General features: G+C 27.1%; 3 protein-coding genes across 18 annotated transcripts in view; 2 read left to right on the top strand and 1 right to left on the bottom strand.

Annotated features, from left to right (window-relative positions):
• The window catches only part of LOC124948454 (zinc finger protein 665-like), an 11,955-nt gene extending 10,711 nt beyond the window's left edge, over positions 1 to 1,244 (top strand). For 6 of the 16 annotated variants that reach the window (XM_047492095.1, XM_047492097.1, XM_047492098.1 and 3 more), the window contains one exon: positions 256 to 1,243. In XM_047492095.1, coding sequence (XP_047348051.1) covers positions 256 to 729 — 474 coding nt within the window. In that variant the 3' untranslated portion in view covers positions 730 to 1,243. Of the gene's footprint in view, positions 1 to 255 lie in introns of all 16 variants that reach the window. The other 10 variants (XM_047492099.1, XM_047492103.1, XM_047492104.1 and 7 more) reach the window with 3 other exon arrangements.
• A 5,275-nt stretch (positions 1,245 to 6,519) lies between these two features.
• The window catches only part of LOC124948354 (chitobiosyldiphosphodolichol beta-mannosyltransferase), an 8,579-nt gene continuing 98 nt past the window's right edge, over positions 6,520 to 15,000 (bottom strand). Inside the window, exons 1-14 of the mRNA XM_047491842.1 lie at positions 14,743 to 15,000; positions 14,290 to 14,632; positions 13,955 to 14,202; positions 13,704 to 13,877; positions 13,500 to 13,614; positions 13,222 to 13,395; positions 8,161 to 8,201; positions 7,957 to 8,080; positions 7,736 to 7,786; positions 7,576 to 7,650; positions 7,351 to 7,502; positions 7,176 to 7,282; positions 6,875 to 7,103; positions 6,520 to 6,756 (exon numbers count right to left, since the gene is read on the bottom strand). The exon at positions 14,743 to 15,000 is cut by the window's right edge and continues 98 nt beyond it. Coding sequence (XP_047347798.1) covers positions 6,635 to 6,756; positions 6,875 to 7,103; positions 7,176 to 7,282; positions 7,351 to 7,502; positions 7,576 to 7,650; positions 7,736 to 7,786; positions 7,957 to 8,080; positions 8,161 to 8,201; positions 13,222 to 13,395; positions 13,500 to 13,614; positions 13,704 to 13,877; positions 13,955 to 14,202; positions 14,290 to 14,632; positions 14,743 to 15,000 — 2,213 coding nt within the window. The 3' untranslated portion in view covers positions 6,520 to 6,634. The remainder of the gene's footprint in view (positions 6,757 to 6,874; positions 7,104 to 7,175; positions 7,283 to 7,350; positions 7,503 to 7,575; positions 7,651 to 7,735; positions 7,787 to 7,956; positions 8,081 to 8,160; positions 8,202 to 13,221; positions 13,396 to 13,499; positions 13,615 to 13,703; positions 13,878 to 13,954; positions 14,203 to 14,289; positions 14,633 to 14,742) is intronic.
• Positions 11,739 to 12,785, top strand: LOC124948352 (NHP2-like protein 1). The gene is made up of 2 exons (XM_047491841.1): positions 11,739 to 12,054; positions 12,259 to 12,785. The coding sequence occupies exons 1-2, from the start codon at positions 12,052 to 12,054 to the stop codon at positions 12,634 to 12,636; spliced, it is 381 nt and encodes a 126-aa protein (XP_047347797.1). The 5' UTR covers positions 11,739 to 12,051; the 3' UTR covers positions 12,637 to 12,785.

Here is a 15,000-nt window from a genome sequence, read left to right as displayed (position 1 = left end):
CGACTCTTAATTTTATATTATATAATAACTTTTTGATTATTTTATATTATCTCAAATTTTAACGATTTCATCAATTTAAATCAATTGAAATCAAAAGTCGATAAGAAAAGTTAGATATCTATCATCGAGCTTCGTTTACTCTTATAATATGACTAATTACTTTTTTTCTCTCTTTCTTCCTCCCCCCTCCCCCTGTCTTTCTTTCTCTCTCTCTCTCTCTCTCTCTCTCTCTTTCTCTCTCTTTGAATTAAATAGGAACATCTCGTAAATCACATGCGCTGTCATACCGGTGAACGTCCATTCGTGTGCACGGAGTGCGGCAAGAGCTTCCCATTGAAGGGTAACTTGCTGTTCCATATGCGTTCCCATAATAAAGGAAGCAACGCTGAGAGACCATTCCGTTGCGATCTCTGTCCCAAAGACTTCATGTGTAAAGGACACTTGGTCTCCCATAGACGATCCCATTCGGACGAACGTCCACACAGCTGTCCGGATTGCGGCAAGACGTTCGTTGAAAAAGGAAACATGTTGAGACATTTGCGAAAACATGCTGCTGAAGGGCCACCAACGCAGGTTAGCACACCGTCTGCTATTCCACAATCTGGAGTTTTACCTATACCAACTGCTGCGGTTTTGGTTGGACATCCATTGGCACCACCAGCTCCACCAGTTGTCCCACAACATACCGTAGTAGTACCAACACCACCTGGAGTTTTAACATCCTATTAAATCAAGTTCGAAAAGAAAAAAAGAAAAAAATGACGTGTCAAGAGAAAAATCGTAACGCCGATGGAGCTTTCTCAAGGTTGTTGTTATATCAGTGTGTTTGATCGACGAATACCAAGAGAAAGAGAGACTGTGTTTCAGATTTCAATGCAAAACTCGAAGTCATAATCAAGAGAACGCAGTTCTCTTATATCTATCTGTTTTTGAACAGAAAAGTGTCGTTACATAATGAAAATTACTCGGAACTATAATTCTTCGACAGCAGCTAAAAATAATAATTACCTTAATTTAAAAATAAGGTTTGTCGAACTTTGAACCAAGGAAAAAACGAAACACGATCGTGTTCTACTCGCATCTATCAGTGTATAGATAACATTGAAAGATTTTTCAATATTAAATACATTTTGCGTGTTGTCGGCGATAGATTATCCAAAGTTTGAATTTGTTTCTATATATCTTTGTATGATAAATATAATAGATTTATATAAGTATAGATACATATATATATATATGTGTATATATATATATATATATATATATATATATATATATATATATATATATATATATATTATTTACGATTTCATAATTAGATTTTTGTGCAAATGCAGTGCTCAGAACTTCTTCTTCTTCTTCTTCTTCTTCGTAATTCATTGATGCTCATATTATGTTTTAATTTAGTAGTTTTGACAGAAAGTTTATTAAGTATCGATTAGTTTTATACGTCGTGTGATCATTTCATGACAATTTAAAAATTTTTCATCTCTTTGAAATGGGTATTCTTTTTGATTGTGGAAGAAGAGAAGAAAGAGGAAAGCTATATCGTGATACGTACCCATCTACATCTAAAAGAGAATCAGTCATTTTAAGAATAGGTGCCGTTACTGCCACTTCGAAATCAATCAAAGATACAATTGATCACAATGATGAGCTTGTTGAAATGCAAAATTAAGAAACTTTTCTTTTATTTTATTCGTATTTTTATTTTTACTTTTTATTTTTATTCTTATTCTTATTCTATTCTAATCTAATCTAATCTATTCTATTCTATTTTATTATTTTTCTTTTTTTCCTTTTTTCAATTATAAATTTTACGGGAAAAGAAAAAAAAAAAAAAAGGTTGAATTAATGTATAATTCTGCGGTTAAGAAAAATATAAAGAAGAAAGAAAAAAAAAAAAAAAAAAGAAAAGGAAAAAAGATTTATGTTATTTTGTTACGCGCATTGTCTAAGTAGATAAAGAACGTGACAGAGAAGGAACGGTCCTATACGTCTGGAATATTTCGCATGGATTTAAATGTTCATTTTATATAATCTTAAAGAAAGAAAGAAAGAAAGAAAGAAGTGAAAAAAAAAAAGAAAAGAAAAGAACAAAAAAGGTTATACTACTATATTGTTCAAGTGGAGAGAAAAGGAACGGGGGATATAATTACGCGGTGCATTTTATACGCGTAATACATTTTATACGAATTTAGATGGTATATATTCGAATATATAAATACACACTTAGAGGTACCTATCGTCGGGATTTAGAGATAATAAATATTTTCGTTAGTTTTAAAATCTGTTGCGAGATCGAGTGCAATATGGCTAAGCCTTTCTCCGCTTAATATAATGAATCCGTAACAGTTACCCCTCTCTCTCTTTCTCTCTCTCTCTCCCTCCCCCTCTCTTTCTCTCCCCCTCCCCCTCTCTCCTCTCCTCTCTCTTTCTGATACTGAAAATGTTGTATTGATTTCGAGCGAATAAATATAACCGATAAGCGTCGACAACTTAACTAAGTTTTACACATACACGGGGAATAGACTGTTATATTAAAAAAAAAAAAAAAAAAAAAAAAAAAAAAAAAAAAAAAAAAAAAAAAAAAAAAAAAAAAAAAAAAAAATAAAAATAAAAAAAAATAAAAAAAAAAATAAGTAAATAAATCAGGGAATTCGGTTATTAAATTTAATTCGCAACGATCGAAGTTAAAAAAAAAAAAAGAAACAAACAAACAAAAAAGAAGCACATTTTGTATCGTCTTATCTAAAAAAAAAACCAAAAAAAAACAAAAAAACAAGAAAAAGAACAAAAAAAATATATATTCTCTCGATAACACTAGCGATCATTGTATAAGGTCATATATATATATACATATATACATATATATATATATATATTTCATATTTACTATTAAGATAAATGGAAACGTGCACTTGTTAGTGTGACATCACTGACATTTAGTTACCACGTTGTCTTAATGCAAAACGGACTTTATATTAGATGATATGCGTCTGATTTGTAAAAGAGAAAAATAAATTAGGGTTTTAAGTGACTGTCACATTGCCAGGTTTACATTGATTATAATTATGTATCATATATCATTAAAAATTATTATTATTATTATTATTATTATTATTATTATTATTATTATTATTATTATTAATATTATTATTATATCTCGCGTACATATGTCGGTATGGAGTTTACGTGCGTTATAATTACGTTCGATGCTCTTATTAGAGATTTAGAATTAATATAATATATTACGATATAAATATATAAATAAAGATCTATATATATATAAATAAATATATATATATATATATATAAATATATATATATTACTAAATATATTCAAACAGTTAGATATCACTTACTATTTTAAAATATCGAAAAAAAAAATATATATATATATATATATATATAAAAAACAGGGGACGACAAGCGCGAAGAATTGGGGAGCTTTAATCGCCCTGCGGCTAAATAATATACATACTTCGCTAATGTTCTTCAGAGACAAGAGATAAGAAGAAGAAAACAAAAGCAAAAAAGGAAAAAAAAAAAAGAAAAAGAAAAACTATGTGAAAAAGTTCCATAACAGCAGCGTGTGTGTGTCTAATGTTTAAAAGATGCGGACAAGAATATATATGTATAATATATATAAATGCTCGTGCGCGCTTATATATACATTATGTATATATATATAAACGTTATGGATAGAGCATATATAAACATGATGCGATCGTATGTTAATGGACGATAAAGACCGATGATCTATGGGATTATTCATATCTCTGCTATATGATAGTGTAAAGAATTAAAAAAAAAAAAACCCCTAACGTTAACTTGTCATCGCCCCCCACCCCACCCCCGCCCCCTTACATATTACCGCTAGTAGAATGTAACATGGAATAAAAATTGAAATAATGTTTATATGAATTAATAATAATTAATATTATATATATCATACGTTCTATATATATATATATATATACATATATATATATATATATATATATATATATATATATGTATACACACACAAAAGTAAAACACTAAGAGTTGGTTCATGCTTTTAAGAAAAATTTAGTTGTGAGCTTGTTTAACAAAAAAAAAAAAAAAGAACGATTATAAATAAAAAAGAAACGCAGCTGGCGAAAAATCGAAGACCCGTTTCTTCTCTATGAGTCGAAGCGAAATTCGTCGCGAGTTAAATGCAAATTTACTTTGAAAATAACAATATGTAAGATCATTTTTGTCGACGTTATCTTTTTTTCTTTATTGTCGTCGACAAGTATTGTTCTTTCTTTTTTTTTTTTTTTTTTTTTTTTTTTTTTTTTTTTTTTTTTTTTTTTTTTTTTTTTTTTTTTTTTTTTTTTTTTTTTTTTTTTTTTATTTTATTTTTATTTTTATTTTTATTTTCTCTTCGAAAATGCGTTAACCCCCGTTGTATTATGATTTAAGTCGTAACTGCGCGCGCCAAAGTCGCCGTCGTCAATGTCGCTCATCTGTCTCTGTAAAACATCGAAACACGAGTTTCATTCTGATTTCTGATGTTCGATCCTTTAAAGTATGCAGCAAAAGTATTTTGGAGGAAATTATAGGGGCAAAAGAGGTTAACATACTTTTTTCTTTTTTTTTTTTTTTTTTTTTTTGTTTCTCCCCCAACCCCCATTGATATCATATGAACTCCGCGATTAGAAAAATGCTTGTACGTCATAGCTTCGACTCAAAGCGAAATATGGTGAAGGAAAGTTTTCAGAATATGATTTACTTTAGATAGAACAAAATATTATGTATAGAATTTTATTATGCACCATTGTAATATTATGTATCCCAGTTGTGACACAATATACACTGGTGTTATGTTAAATGTGACAAGATTGTGTACGATATTATTACATTTTTCTCTTTTTCTTTATTCCTACATATTATATAGATAAGAAAAAAAAATTTTTTATATAACATTATTCATATATCATACTAACATCGTATATAATATTATATATTTCCTGTATAGTTCAAGTTTTAATGAAATAGATAGTATTGATCTTATGACAAATTATTCATTTTGATATATATAAGTCATTTGATAATTATAAATTAAATTGTTGAAGTCTCTCTCTCTCTCTCTCTCTATCTCTATCTCTATCTTTATCTCTCTAGCTCTCTATCTCTCTCTCTTTCTCCGTTAGAATCTTTAAATCGATGTTTGTTTTTTTCTCAAGAAAAAAAAAATGAAACGTAAAATTAAAATAATTTCTGTTATAGTTAAATTCAAAAAAGGAAAAAAAAAAAAAGAAAATTTTATTTATTTATTTTATCTCTCGTTTAGGAAAAAGTTAATGATCCAAATTAATTGATTCGAAAAGCATTCAAAGTATGAGATATATTTTCTAGATTTAATTGGAAATATTTTTCTCAGGATAAAATGACAAATTGATATATCCCGAAACTTGATATAAATTTTATCATTATTCGTATCAAAATTATGAGAAATTGCTCTGATCAGTTTCTGATTCAATTAAATTAATAATATTATTATGAGAATGATCTCTTAATTATTTAATACACTGGATACAATTTTTGTTTTGTTTTTGTTTAATTAGGATTAAATTAATACGGAAATGTGACGTATCTTTTTCTAATTAAAAGAAAATATTTTTATCTCTGATAATAGGAAAATTTGTTAAATACAATTTACTTCAGATATAAGACAATATATATTGTTTATAGAATTTTATTATATTAATTTTATTATGGTTCGTATTATCGTGCTAAAAAATATTACATAATATATCCACTGGTTTTATGTATAAATTTAACAAGATCATTTGCAATAATTATGATTATTTTTGGTTAATTCGATTACAGTTTATCGGCAAAGGTGAAGGGAGTTAGAGATTAAAATAAAATAAATAAAAATGATCTCTGATTACATAGAATACAAAGTAAAAGTATTATAAAAATATTAAATAAGAACATTATAAAAAAATGCTGGATAATTATTAATTAAACGTAAGACTATTTTCTCGGGATCAATTTGATGTTCATTTTTCTTTTTTTCGAGCTAAGACCAGAAAAAGCTCTATCATAAAATATTTTTTAATTATTTGTTTTGTTAAAACATTGACTTTTCTTTTTAATATTGTTAACTTCTTCTCTTCTTCACGCTATCGCGTTTTGATCGTGCACTTAATCGATTGTGCGATGCAACGATAAATAGATTAAATAATAAAATGGTAAATCAATTTCAATACAATATAATATATATATATATATGTATATATATATATATATATTTAAATGTATGTATGTATATGGTTATACTAATGACATATAGTGCTTAAATGTTAATTCGATTATGATAACATTTGAATATTGACTTTGGTAATATCGCATAATCTATATAAAACAAGAAAAAAGATATTAAGTGAAAATATTACCGCAAATTAAAATATTTATTATATTTTTATTATATTTGTTTACATATATATATATATATATATATATATATATATATATATATATATATATATTCAATAGCAATGTAAATAACATTCAACATGAAAATTCACATATTGAATCTAAGAAGATTATTTCCAATTATTATTATTATTAGAATTATACTGTTCTAGAATATAGATTAAAATAAATAAATTTGTTCGAAAGACGATCCTCTTATTCCTGTATAGTGTGTTTGATAATTATAAATTAAACTCTTGGCTTCTTCCGTAGAATTCGTAAATGCGTGATTATTTTTTCGAGCTAAACCAAATTAAAAAAAAAAAAAAAAAAAAAAAAAAAATGAATAAATATATCAAACGGGATATTAACATAATTTCTGTTATAATTTAATCTAAAAGAAGATATCTCATTACTTTACCTTCATTTACGAAGAAATTAGCAAAATATTGACTGACTTCAATGGCGTCAGAAGTATGTGGTATATTTTTGCCACTTATCCACTCGTAAATATTTTTTTCCGGATGAAATTGTAATCCATAAAAAGGCTTATTAAAATGTTCCAAGCTAGATATAAATTCTATGCCTTTTCTGTCTACGTTTTGGGAGATTATCCGGAAAGTATTATTCAATTTAACTCTTGCTAGTCCCTGCGCATTATTAATACATAATTAGGTCAATTATTTTAACTTAATGATAATAAAACGGCAAAGGACTCTAACCTTTTTTGTTGTACAATACTTGTGAAAATTAATAGTGACATCCTGGTTTTTCAAAATATCTATAATATCTGATGATGCGTTTTTAAACAATCTTGATTTTCTATAATCTGAAAATACATTTTATTTTATTTCTTTATTTTTTAAATTTATTAATTATTAATTACTCAACGCTAACCTTTATTGAAATTCAAATGTAGAGCTTGTGATTGGCTAGAACAAGTGATTCTATGTTCTTCTTTGTTAGCTGCTACGTATGTTAATAATTCGAATCCTAAACATATTCCTAAAATTGGAAAATGTTCTTTTTCGTTTATTTTTTCAGCGATTCTAAAAAGTAATTTCTTGTTGAGGTTTAACAAAAATACAAAATTCTTCATTGATTACATTTCAAAATTTATACCGATAAATCTTATAGCCCGCCTCAGCATATCCTTTACTATTGTTAAAAAATGTAGCTCCACCTGGCCATAGAACTCTAAGAACACAAATGTTTTTTTTTTTTTTTTTTTTACGCTATTTAATTGTTTTATTATTGTTCATATTATTGTTCAAAAATTTACCCATTTAATTTTCGAAGTATATTTTCATAATATGTTTTACTTTTTCCTATCCTATAATAAAGATACAAATTTTTATTATACTTTCTTTTCCTTTTTTTTTTTCCAATTCTTTTCTATAATAACGAAATGATATTTGGATTAAGTATTACATATAATACTTCATTTAATATATATACATATAGATATATATATACTCATATTAAATATAAAATATTTTTTACCAAATTGGTACCACTCTTGCACCGGCACCTTCAACAAACTTAACATAAGACGAAGCTATATAACTACTGAATTGCCCACCAGTAGTACGATTCAAATGAGGACTAATTTCTTGCGATAAAATACCTTATAGAGATATAAAATAAAAAAAAGAAATGAAAATGTTGGATGTAAAAAAAGGAAAAGAAACTTTGATTAATACTCACCGATGATTGGTCGATTATTAAGAACAACTTTTCCATTAATAACATTATGTATAATGAAAACTGGCAAGATCAAAAAAAGGATTAGGATTTTACCGAAAATTGTCGACATTATTTTATCGCTATTAAATATTTTTATATTATTTTTTGTTTTTTTTTTTTTATTTATTTATTTATTTATTTATTTTTTTTTTTAACGTATACGTATACGTATTAATCTTTTTTCTAATTTTTTTTTTTTTTTTTTTTTTTTTTTTTTTTTTATCTTCTTGATAATAGCTCACGATTCTTATTCAGCACTTAGTCGATTAAGTTGAGTATTGCGAAACAATGATGAATTAATAAGATATAACGCTGACGAAACATATAAGAGATATACATTTGTATGTACTATTTAATATCTATATAGAATGTTTGCGTTTAAATGTTCATTTACATATATAATACCACGTGTTCCTATACTGAATTAAATTGGTTATTATAGATTTATATATAACACTTTAATATAATATTTCATGTCACTTCCGTAATTGTCCATGGTCAGACCTCATCCGGTTATATTTGATAGCTTACTCATATTTTGATCTGTTTTCCGATCTCACCACCAGAGGCAGTACCATAGCACGGACTTGTATAAATGTGTCTGAACATATCTTATCTTTGTATGACGTTATAATGTTGTGATTTGAGAAATTGACTGATACGTTCATTAACACGTTCCGTGCCAAGCCAGTTTTACCTGACTTTGTCGTTCAGGACATTTGATATTTTGACTAAAGAAACAAATGACTGCGTGTACCACCGGTGGTACACGCGGCCTGAAGATCAAGTTTAACGTGTACCACCGGTGGTACACATGGCACGGAACATGTTAATTAACGAACATTGACTCATTCATAAACGGTATATGTATAATATGCATTTGTATATAAATCTTATCCATTATTTTCCGCTTGAAATATATGTAACTATAGTGACAACTATGGGGACAATATATGAACTACAAGGACAAATGGGATTACACTTTATCCATAATGCGCTTATCGTATCATTTTATAAGCTTGGGTTTAAAATGGATTTGAATCCGATAATGTCGAATAGGCTATAAATTCACATTTTTCATTCTATCACATTTATCTTTTTTTTTTTTTTTTTTTTTTTTTTTGTTGTTGACGGCAAATTTCTTGCAGTAAAACGCATTAAAAATAAGAGGCAAATCTATGAGCGTTCATTTATTTTACGATATATTTATGTATAAAGAATGAATAAATGTTATACATAATAGATATGTATAATAATTGATATCATATAAATTTACGTCAAAGAATAAGATTTAAAATAATTAATTCGAATAATTTAAAAAAAAAAAAAGAAAAATAAGAATTAGTAAATACTCTTATATATTAAATATTGTTTTATATAAGTACACTCTATGTGCGCGCGCGTGTGTTTCTAATTCTCAAGCTAAAAATCGAATTTTCGAGTAAATAAAATAAAGTCTCCGATAGAACTTTTAATCGCATCTGTGAACATTCACAGTGAGTATTAAAATAACGATGACTCTAAGTTGAAATCCGATGATGAGTTAACCGAGAATTATGGCTTTCAATGTTATTTGAGCGAATATTAATCTTCCTGCTTAACAAATAATAGGATCATCGTAATATCGACAGCTACATGTACTCCACTACGAGATAATATCGTTCGTTTATACTGAATTTCGAACAATACAACGAAATCTACGATAGGATTTTTAATGGTATCCACGAACATTCACGTTTCTGTGCGTCCGCCGACACACGCGCAAACGTTTTCCCTATCCTTTTCCTATTTTCGCATAAAAATCGATAATGAATCGAGTTATTCAACGACACATGAAATTTATTCTATCATAGATGAATTATATCCCTCGATAATTCAAGCCTAGAAAAAAAGAAGAGAAGGAAAAAAAAAAGAAAGATGAAATGTGCGCGTACGTGAACTTGAAACAAAAGATGGATATATTGAATATCGCTCAATGATCTCTCGATGATTCTTGAGAAAGAAGAAGAAAAGATATATGAGATAGAAAAGAGAATCGGAGAGAGAAAATAAAAGAGATTTAAAGGTGTATATATCGAATATTGCTTGACTTGATCAAAATCGAGGATGAAGAAAAAGAGAAGAAATATGAGATAGAAATGAGAGCTGAAGAAAGAAATGAAAAGTGAATATATTTAAGGGATGCAGCTCTACACAATGCTAAGACCGAAACTCGCAAAAAGGCCCACATCCATAGATCCATTTCATCGGTCCCACTTGAGACTTATAAATAATAATTAATAAAAATAAATGAGGATAAATAGAAATGACAATGAACAAGAAATTATTTTAGAATTCTACTATAGTTAATCGTTTGATTAACATAATTGAAATATGATTAGCAATGTAAAATGGAAGTAAAAGAAGTTAATGTTTAATTGGAATTAGATTGAAAAGATATTGGGAAAGTTTTAAAATATGCAGTCATTCACTCGGTTGCACTTGCATCCCATAAGATTTCATCACATTGCAAGTTCATCTACCGACCAAGTTTTCACTACGTGGAAGTTATTGCATACAGAGATCTACGAACTAACGATGACTCTACTTTTATTACTACCAAACGCACTATTGCAATAAAGTTCTGAGACAGAATAATACAAATAAAATTATTAGTATCATTGTTGTAATAAGAAAATGTATGATATAACGAGATAAAAAATTGTTAAATATTGGAATTTTATAATAAAATTATTTTAACTTTCTCGCGCGTTTTCATCCTTTCAATATTTAAACGAATTTATTATTGTTTAAATATTGTATCGTACTTCGAGTACATTAAAGATTGTTTAAATAATTATAAAATTATGGAAAGTATTAATTTATAAGTTTGCACCTTTAGAAAGGGAAGTGTTTCTATGTTTACACGTAGGAATTCAAAAGAAAATTAATTCGATAATTGTCAAAGTTAATCAAAAAACCGAATATATTTATATTATACAAGGCTAAGTACCTTGAGATAAAAATTTTTATCTATTGGAATGTTATATTTTGTATTTGTATAATAAAATGATAATAATTAATAAACATGCTGTAATCTAATAAGCAGAGCTAATGATCGTTATGAGTCAAGATTTAAGAATATATATAATTTTCATTGTATGACGTTAGAAAACCTAGCGGCAGAATTTCGTACTTTGTATCGATATAACAGGTCATTAACTCGTATCGGTAACAGTGTTGCCAGATGTATTTACCAAATGAGTGAATACGTGACGTTTTATCTTTCCCTCTACAACAACGCTTTTTACGTCACGTGACATTTGATCTGTTTTATGATACGTCGTCGAGTTTATAACGTAATCTAATCCTAGTAACTAATTATTACTAATACTACAATTTATTCTCTTTTTTTTTTTTTTAACCTTGAGCTATAATAATTGACTTATAGGAAGATATTTCGATGATCTAGAAACTTTTAGATAATCATTAATATTACATAAGTACCAATGAAAAATGACGCTTAAAATTATGCTACAAGGCTGCCATCTAAACGAAAACTATAGATATAAAGAGTATATGTAGTATTGTATAAATATAAAGAGTATTATTCTATATACGATTTATCTTTTGAACACTCGGCTCGTATATTGTATTTGATAAAGCGAATTATAATTTTTTGTTACTGTTACGCCGTCTAGAATTGATTGAATCAAATGTTACAGTATAAATAAAATTCGTTGAATATTTGGAATTCCTCAGTGAAGCGATTTAAAATATTAGTCGCCGAGAGGATAAATTATTAATATTATTTATATCACATAATATATATATCTTATATATTTAATTTTAATTATTGTTATAGAAATAAAAATGGTAAGATTTCTGTAATTGCCTGTATATATATATATGTATATATATGTATGCTTGAAACATTTTATAAAGGTTATAATATTTTGAGGTTAATTCTCTCACATGGACACATTCATATTTATATTTAAATGTATTATTTATAAAACATTATGTAAATTTGCATAATAATTTTATGTATGTATTGTTTTTTTTTTTTTTTTCTTATAGGAAGAAGTTAATCCAAAAGCATATCCTTTAGCGGATGCAACTCTAACTGCAAAAATTTTAAATCTCGTAAAACAAGCTGTTGATTATCAACAATTACGAAAGGGTGCTAATGAATCAGCGAAAACTTTAAATCGTGGCCTTTCAGAATTTATCGTAATGGCTGCGGATGCTACACCATTAGAAATTCTCTTGCATTTACCGTTGTTATGCGAAGATAAGAATGTACCTTATGTTTTCGTCCGTAGTAAACAAGCTTTAGGTCGTGCTTGTGGAGTATCTAGGCCAGTTGTAGCCTGTTCTGTTACAGTTAATGAAGGATCTCAATTGAAGCCACAAATACAAGCTATACAACAAGAGATAGAACGTCTATTGGTTTAAGTTATATCTCTGTTCATTGTACAAATTCATATACAATTCAAGGAATGGAGTTTTTGATTCACTTTTGTATATACAGATATTTTTATCTCATTTACATGTCAGGTGTAACAATAATTATTAATCACATTAAAATTTTCAATAAACAATAACAAAATTGTCTTCTTTGTATCTTCAAAACTAGTTTAGCTTTTTATATACATTTTCTCTTTGTATATACAGTATTAGATATTAATGGCCATTGGTATGATTCGTTCAACGTTTTAAATTACTATATAATATGTTATTTATATTGCATAAGGCCAACAAATCTATATGAAAATTTTCAAATATATATGAATAATTTAAAATAACTTAGAAAGAATATTATTTCATTTTTGTATATTTTAGAATTAAAATATACTCAATAAAAGTATATTACTCAGATATAATTTTATAATTTTTTAATTTATTTAAAAATATAATATGTTTAACTAAAGATAATTTTTATTTTTATTTCTATTATATTAATTTAAATAATTACATTTTATTAGAAGAGGAAATAAAAATTATTAGTTAAAACAAGGTAGTACATTTAAAGACCAATTATCGTGCCAACGAATTTCTTGAAATTTACACAATTCATTTTGAAATTTTTTATGAATCTTTTTTTGCGATTCATTAATGGGAAACCGTAGAAACCATGATTTCAACTGTGCAGCTAATTCTTTCTCATTCGAGAAAACATAACTATTTTCGTCGTGTTTTACTAGTTCTGATAAACTAAAAAAATTATAATCAATTATAATGAAATTTTAGTATTCGATTATGTGTGTATATATATATATATGTGTGTGTGTGTGTGTGTGTGTGTGTACAATACATACCATGTAAAATTATATGCGCAAACAGGAAGGCCACATCCAAACATATCAACCACTTTCATTGGTAAATCTGATCCACTAGAAGATACATGAAGGCATATACCTAAATCTGCGCTAGCTATTAGAAATATTAAATTATGAAAATAATTATGTTCATTTTGAGAGATCATAAAATAATTTGTTATATCATATAATATTTCAACAGACCCAACATTTTGGGATATTCTTCATTCTCCAACCATGGCATGACAATTGTAACATGTTTCCATTTCTTCAACTTTATAATGGCAGTATAAAATTCTTTTAACGGTCCTTTACCCGTTATTACACATAATAAGTCTGGTAGATCTGCATTTTCATCATCACAATCACTTTCATATTCTACAATTAAAAATACCATCAAGAAATATATGACGGTATACATGTTAAAATATTATGTTAATTATTATATCAAAAACCTTGCAAAGCATTTATAAGTATTGTAAAATCCTCATCTTCTGTCCAACTTGTGCTGGATATAATAAAGCCTGGTCTTACAGATAATAAATTTACTTCTTCTCCTGAACTTTCAGTAAAAATTGTAGAATTTTCTTTATTTCCACGAAAGACTTCATACTTTTTACTTAATTGTAACAAAAACTCATGTTTATCTGTTAGTGAGATTGGTTTAAAATAGCTTGCTGGACGATCATACAAAACATGTGCTCTAAAAAAGAAGTAACACAATTTTACTACAAATTATAAATGAAAATATAGATGTCTCCTCTAATATAACATTTTTAATGATACAAACTCAATTCCCCATTGCTGCTGTAAATACTCTTTCATAGCTTTGGTAACGCAAAAATTATAATGTGCTCTGATTCCAAAATACATCTCGATAAACTTTGCTATTTTTACAATAACATGATCCTTCCCTAAGTTTAATGCCATTAAGGAATGTGCATAATTATGCCAGTCAATGATAAACTTGGCTTCGCTTAAGATACAAAAAAACCAACATATTGGAATTGTAGGTATGGCTGGTGGATTTTGTATTAAAATGTAATTTGATATATTTTTAGAAAATAATACAAATGTAAGCGTAAAGCTTTGCCAAAGTATTTTTACGATATAATGCAAAATGATAGGTAAAGCTGAAACATTAGAAGAAAAATAAGTGCATTATGATCCATGGTATATAGTTTAATAATTTATTTATATTAACGAAAGTATTCCTTATAAAACAAAACAAAAAAATCCATACTATTTTCCAATGATGGAGGATGCGAAAGATAATGTATAGTTATACGTGGATTATCTTTGATTTCGTTTAATGGAGATGTACCAGGATAACCTATAAAATCCACGTTGAAACCTTCCTTTGCAAAGGATAACGCATGGTACTGCATTCGTGGACTTCTTCCCAAATCTCCAAAAACAACGATGCATACATTTTTAATTTCTTTGCAATAATTAATCCATAATCTACGTATTATTAATATTATCAATGATATCCCACACA

This window comes from Vespa velutina, chromosome 4 (genome assembly GCF_912470025.1).
Source record: "Vespa velutina chromosome 4, iVesVel2.1, whole genome shotgun sequence".
In the NCBI taxonomy this organism is placed as follows: Eukaryota; Metazoa; Arthropoda; class Insecta; order Hymenoptera; family Vespidae; genus Vespa; species Vespa velutina.
The sequence above is the reverse complement of the archived record's forward strand: the minus strand, read 5'-3'. Positions and strand labels throughout refer to the sequence as shown.